At 35.7% G+C, this 6,609-nt stretch overlaps 1 protein-coding gene across 1 annotated transcript in view; it reads right to left on the minus strand.

Moving 5' to 3' along the window:
* RAB5IF (RAB5 interacting factor) overlaps window positions 1–1,760 on the minus strand; it is a 62,516-nt gene extending 60,756 nt beyond the window's left edge. Inside the window, exon 1 of the mRNA XM_044090290.1 lies at window positions 1,382–1,760. Coding sequence (XP_043946225.1) covers window positions 1,382–1,489 — 108 coding nt within the window. The 5' untranslated portion in view covers window positions 1,490–1,760. The remainder of the gene's footprint in view (window positions 1–1,381) is intronic.
* Window positions 1,761–6,609: the final 4,849 nt, after the last annotated feature.

Here is a 6,609-nt window from a genome sequence, read left to right on the forward strand (position 1 = left end):
GACACAATGCAACAACTGGTATTTGCAAAAACAACGAAATCACACAAAAGTACTTCATGATGACATCTCATTTTTTACTTTCAGAATGTGGAACACACACACACACACACAGTATAAGTTTGGGAGCTCTGAAAGAGGCTAAAGACAAAAGCGATTGTTTACATTAGGGCACACCAGGATGTGCAGTAGCAAGCCCCGTTCCCCCAGGGTGACATAGGCAGACAGTGCAATTATAATAATAAGTTGCTTTTAGTGAGATGAAAGGTTAAAAATATAGATGTCTTAACATGCACTGGTGGCTTTCAACCCTCCCCACACACCACAGGACGACAAGGCAGTGGAATTTAAAAATTGTGTACAGCAAGGGTGTGTGTGTGTGTGCGGGGGGCAGCAGCCCCCTTAAAGTGCATGTAAAGCGTTTCACTCAGTATATCATTAGTATTAGAGTTTCAGATATTTTACTAAAACCTTCTTAAACTTTTTACTGTTCAGAGAATAAAAAATAACATTAAATAAACATCACTACCACCATGCCTTACTGACAGCCCCATTAGAATATCAATCAAATCAACACCACTCACACCTGTATGAACTATGATGGCATGTCCTAAAAGCAAACAAACAATCTCCAAGGCAACAAATCCTTAAAGAAATACATACAAACATCACAGTATCAAACCTTCTCTGCTACAAACAGCTTTGACCCTAGCAGGCACGACTATAATTAACTGCCAGGGTCAGTTAGGCTTTCCAAGGCTCTGATTGCTTACACTCATTCATTTACTTATTTTTGTTTATGAGGTACTGCACGAATCAATGGCCAATTTTAAGCTCAGCCTGAGTAATCATATTTTAAAACTCACAACAGTGCATAATTTTGAATGTGTACATTGTGGTGTCATTAGATAGTCCACAGATTTAATGTTTATAGTTTAGGAACAAAGCCCTCTGTAGAAATAAACTAGCGAAGCCTACTGACCTTGAGTCAGTACCAAGTCCTTTTATTGACATTTTTATTGCACTGCACCTCTCTGAGCCTGACAACGAATAAAATATTGCCCAATTGTTTCATTTCAAAATTAGCAAACATAAGAACGAAAAGGGCTACATTAATTATACTATACAATAATCTTCATTGAAGTCAATGTTAAATTCTATTTTTTAATTTCAGCTTTTTCCTCATGTCATGTCACTGCCAGTATCAGACGACAGTGCAACGTGTACTGTCTCAGCATTTTCCAGTTTAACCCCAGATTTACAAGTAAAGATTTAAGCTGGTGCTCTTATTTGACAAGTTCTGATTGCAGCAGAACTTGCACACAAGGGAAGGCCTCGACCAAAAATTCTGAAAGGAAGACAGCTGCTATAACTAGTAATTTACCTTGTCATCCCAAACAGAGTTAGTCTTCAGTGCTTTGCTCCACACGGGCAGCTGTTTCACTCCCCCGTTGGCCAGCTGTGCTTCCTCTTTCCGTTTTCCACTGCTCATTCTCTATGGCAGCAATGTAGACAGCAGAGTTCAGGATTACTACACACACGCACCGTACTGGGGAAGTAATTACTTGAAATGGGTGCCAGAACTCAATCAGAAGAAACTAATTATCCCTGAAGAAAGGTGCAAGACCCTCTATAGAGCACTTGGGGGTAAGAACGTTAAAGAACGGAAGAGAGTCCCAAAGTAACTTCACATAACCAAGGGGGAGGGGCAACATTCAGTGAGTACAACTGTTGCTGACGCTACAACGTTCACAGGACAAAGGGGAGTGGCGCGCCTGCGTAGAACGTGTCAAAGTAACCTCCGTTGGGTGGTTTGTTTAGCCAACCAAAGATCCCCAGCAGACAACCAATGCCTCAGAGCTCGCGTTACACAAGGGGCGTGTTTGTCTTTCTTTTCCGGGGCGGTAACAATGCCGAGTAACACCAATAAACGAAGAGGGAGTGAATCATATTACCTGCTTTGAGTTCACGTGGGTGCTTTTTATTTTTGTAATTCAGCAGTGCATTACTATTTAGGGTAGTAGAATACTTATTTATTGATATTATTTTTACGTGACGGCATTTTATGGTTGTTTTGGAGACTTTTTAAATTCAAAGTTTTGAGTTAGATTCGTCTTATTACGGCGTGCATCTTAACTTGTTAAAATTTCAATGGGGAGTACAGACCAAAGATGTCGTATTTTGTGACCAGTCCGTGAAAATGTGTCAGTTTTGTGATGCAACATGGATAGTAATAACTTTTAATCCAAAAACGTTAGTTGCTTTTCAATGTCATCCCGTGTGCTGCTTTGTTTAGCGATCGCATTCAGTAAAGGCACAACTACTGTACTGCGTGATGTTTCTAAAAAGCAGTATGGCTGCAAAAAAGCATGACTAGTGAGAGGTGTTACACTCATTGGTTTAAAGTCAGATATTGGTGATCGTGCAGACATGTAGTACACAGTGTTTCTTGAAATTTTTATTGCCCTACATTTATAAGTCAGTTTTTGCGAAGCATTGGTTTCATATCTTCTGCCGCAAGAGGGGGCAAAGACTCGAAAACAGGGGCATTTTTAATCGTTCCTATAAATTTAAAAAGTTGCTAGTAAAACAGGTTTTGTATTAGCATGCATTTTTGTGAGGGATGTTAAGTCTGAGACTCAAACTTGTGCTATGATTTAGCAACTGCACTCTTCAGGCCACATGCCAGAAATCCATACCGCTCAACTTCTTAGTTAAAGAAATATGGACAAAGCCTAAAATAATGGGAGTACGCACACCTAAAATGGGGTTAGATTTTAAATATTGCTCTGCTCTTATAAACTTAGAAAGTCGATAGAATAATAGGATTTGGATTTGCATGTATTATCTGAATAACACGAAGTCTGAAACCCAAATGTATGTCATTATTTAATGCCATTGATTTAGCAAAAAAAAGAAACATTTTATGAGGAACAAACTAAAATATGATTAAAAAAAACTGAACATTCTGCAAATTTTTAGACAGTTGACAGGCTTGCATAATATAATCCATAGCCTTGTAGTTTCCTTGCAGAATTACAGGTGTGCCAAAATATACTTCCATTTTATTTGCAAGTGCCCTTCATTCCCTGGAAGTAAGAGTGGTGTGGTGTTGGAAGCAGCTTGACATTGTCTCATAGTAATTCTCCTTCCTTCATCATTTCACATTTTCTTTGATAATAGTGTAGGCTGTCTGCTCCCCACTTCTTACTGCAACATCTCAGAGGCTTTGCTGGCAGCTTTGGTTCTTCACACTCATTACATTGTAACTTGTTCACATCATAGTTTCATGCAAGCTCCATACTGAGCTTTTAAAAAGCTCAGTGTTCTTTTTCCTGTCTCTTCTTTGTTAACCACTTAGGTTCTCTACATCACCTTCTTATGACTCCCTTTCAAACCAGATCGTACCAACACTGGTTCTGTATCCCACCACCTTATAACTCCAGCACTGAGTCTTTGGTGGCAGAAAGGCACAGTTCGCTTCTCTTCATTATTCTGGTACTGTCATAGCACACAACTTTCCATCTCAAAAATATGGAACACTGTCTTTCATAAATGAATGAGCAAATGTTTCACATTTGCCAACAGCTTCATGTAGGAATCTCAAGTCATGGTTAAATGTGTTCGTTTAAACTTACAGAAAGGTCATTTTGTTTAATTCATATAATTTGGTATCGTTTACCACAGATATCTGTTTAAAAATTCTTAAAACACGCTCTTTCAATGTGGAACATCACAGAAAGGAGTTTTAATGGGGAACATTCCTCATAATGAAGTGGTGTGGCATCTTCAGCTACCCACTGTCTACACAGTTAGCCTTAAAATTTATTTCCTCTGTATGACATAATAATCAAGATAAGTCGTTGAATTATACTCAGACCTACACATAGCCACTGAAAAAAGAACAGGAACCACTTTATATTGAGACCTCCCACCCTATGCACATTTATTTATTTAACATTTGTTTACTGGGGAAGTCCATCTGGGCTGATTGCCCTTTTTTAGCGGAGGACCAGGGAGAAAAGCTCCACATAAGAGTAGACAGTATAACAGCACAAAATTATATGGACCAGAAGAATTATACACATTATACATTGCACTACTCGTTTGACTGTTTATTACCCTCACTAGTATTGATTGGTTGTGTACCAATATTATTCCTTCACAGCCTCCTGTACCATACTACATCAGACCCCTCCAATGGATTTTCCTACATTTATCCCTGCTTACCCTTGCCCCTCCCTTCAGTCAGAGATCCCTGTCTATCCCAGACCTCCCATTTTCTTTCACAAAAAAAGCTACTGCCTACCAAATATCTTATGAAGAAAAGCAAGATTACTTTAATTATTATTCTTACATGGTGACGTTAATTCCAACCCTGGGCTCAGTTCATCTCTGTACAATAACCTACTCTCCTCACCCCAGCTATGTCTCATCCTCACCCTTAAACACTAGCAATGCACTCAAGTTAATTTATATTAGCACCCAAATCCTTAGTGACAAAATAGATAAACCTGGAACATTGGTGGCTTTACATAACCACAACATACTGTGTATGACAGAATCATAGATGTAAACTCCATCTTGCCCTTCACTGTATCTTTGGGGCAAACACATGTACTATAACAACAGACCCAGCCCTAAAACTCCTCTTTGGGACAGATACTACATGTACTATAACAACAGACTCAGACCTATAATTGGTGGGGCTTCCGTGACATTATTTAAGGAAAAAAACAATTTCCTTCCTAATAGCATAAACCTGTGTATGTGTGTATATATATATATATATATATATATATATATATATATATATATATATATATATATATTACATTTTAATTACCCATATACATATATACTTATTTATTTATATACATTGATATATAAACAGAATACTCTGTATCCACCACTGTTTCCTAATTTTCTTTATAATATCAGCTAAATTCCACAATTTATTGAAGATTTAATTTGTCCTAGCCTTCCAATTTTTCCAAATTGACCAAAACAAATTATTGTGATATTTTTCCTTATCCCTACATTCATAACACCCATCATAATTATATACATATTAACTTCTTCATATATTTTCATACTCCCTAATTACTTAGTTTTACATACGGCATTCCATACTTTTTAACTCTTTTGCATTCCAAAAAACATGCTCAGATGTTTCTATCATCCCACAAAACAGGCATGAGAACATGCTCAGATGTTTCTACCATCCCACAAAACAGACATGAGCTATCTTTTTTCATTTGTAGAACATATCCACTTTAACTGGTAATTTATTTAAACTAAGTTTTTTATTCTTCTTTTAATTGCACCCACAATCTTCTTACTTACCCCTTTCCATGGTTAAACATGAAAAAAACTTTCATAATATTTTCATACCATTCATTTCTATTCTTAGGCATATTGTCTATTCTTAACTTCCATGCAAAATATTTTCTTTTAAATTCCTGTATTTCTACTTTCCTTTTTCTTTTAGTCTGATGCAGATCTTCCCATAATTCCATATATTCAATTTTCATTAAAATATTACCCCCAAAATTAATATCCCCATTAATATTTTTCATAATCTAAAACATAAACATAGAGGCACCATACATAATAGGATTTTTCAATCTTACACTCCCTTCCTTCTTTTTACAATAAGCAACCATCCTTTTCACTGAGTTTAATCTTGACCCCAGAAAACAAACAAACTAATAAATAAAAAAAAAAATAAAATATCTCTTTATCTTCAAGTATTAACTATACTTTTTCCAAATAAGCAATTTCCCTAACATATAAGAATTAATCAAACTTTCGTACTGAAAGATAACTTAACGTTTTCCAGAAAAAAAATATTATCCTTAATAGAACCAACAGTTTCTTCTCTACTACCTCCCTCCAACCAAAATATATACCTAATAAATTAAAATTGTCTCTATTAAGCTTTGTCTCACTAACTGTACCATTTCACCAAAACCTATACTTTTTCTGTATTCAGAACCACATATTTGAGATGATTCACAAAACAACCTAGCGTTTATTTCATACACTGTTTATTCTTTGCTATAACTATTATGTCATCTGCACAAAGCATGAAACATGGTAAACTCGTTCACCAGTTGTATACCTTTCTTCCTTCATATCCCTCTACGTCTTGCCAGCTAAAGAAACCTTCACTTCATTATTATTATTATTACACAATGTCAATTTTAAAATATTAAACAATTTTCCTTCCACTCCATATTCTGTTAAAGTGTCCCATACAGCCTCATATTCCACATTTTCAAAAGATTTATGTGCATCTCCTACCATAATTATTACTTTCTCTTCCCTTTGTAATATATTATCAACAATTTCCTTTGTAAGAATGAAAAATTAATAATTCCTGATTATCTGAAGATTTAAGTTCTTATATACTATCAACAATGTATTCTAACATACTTTCAAGTCTTTTTAACAGCCTTCATAAATATCTTATAATCAGAATTAATTAACTTATTTTGCCTTCAATTATTAATGTTATTATCCCATTTCTTGCACTTATATTTAATAACACCCATGCAAATCTCTCTTACTTCCTCAACTTCTAATCATTTATTAAATACCTCCAGAAGC

This window comes from Protopterus annectens, chromosome 12.part0 (assembly GCF_019279795.1).
Source record: "Protopterus annectens isolate FY-2018-M chromosome 12.part0, PAN1.0, whole genome shotgun sequence".
Taxonomy (NCBI): Eukaryota; Metazoa; Chordata; order Ceratodontiformes; family Protopteridae; genus Protopterus; species Protopterus annectens.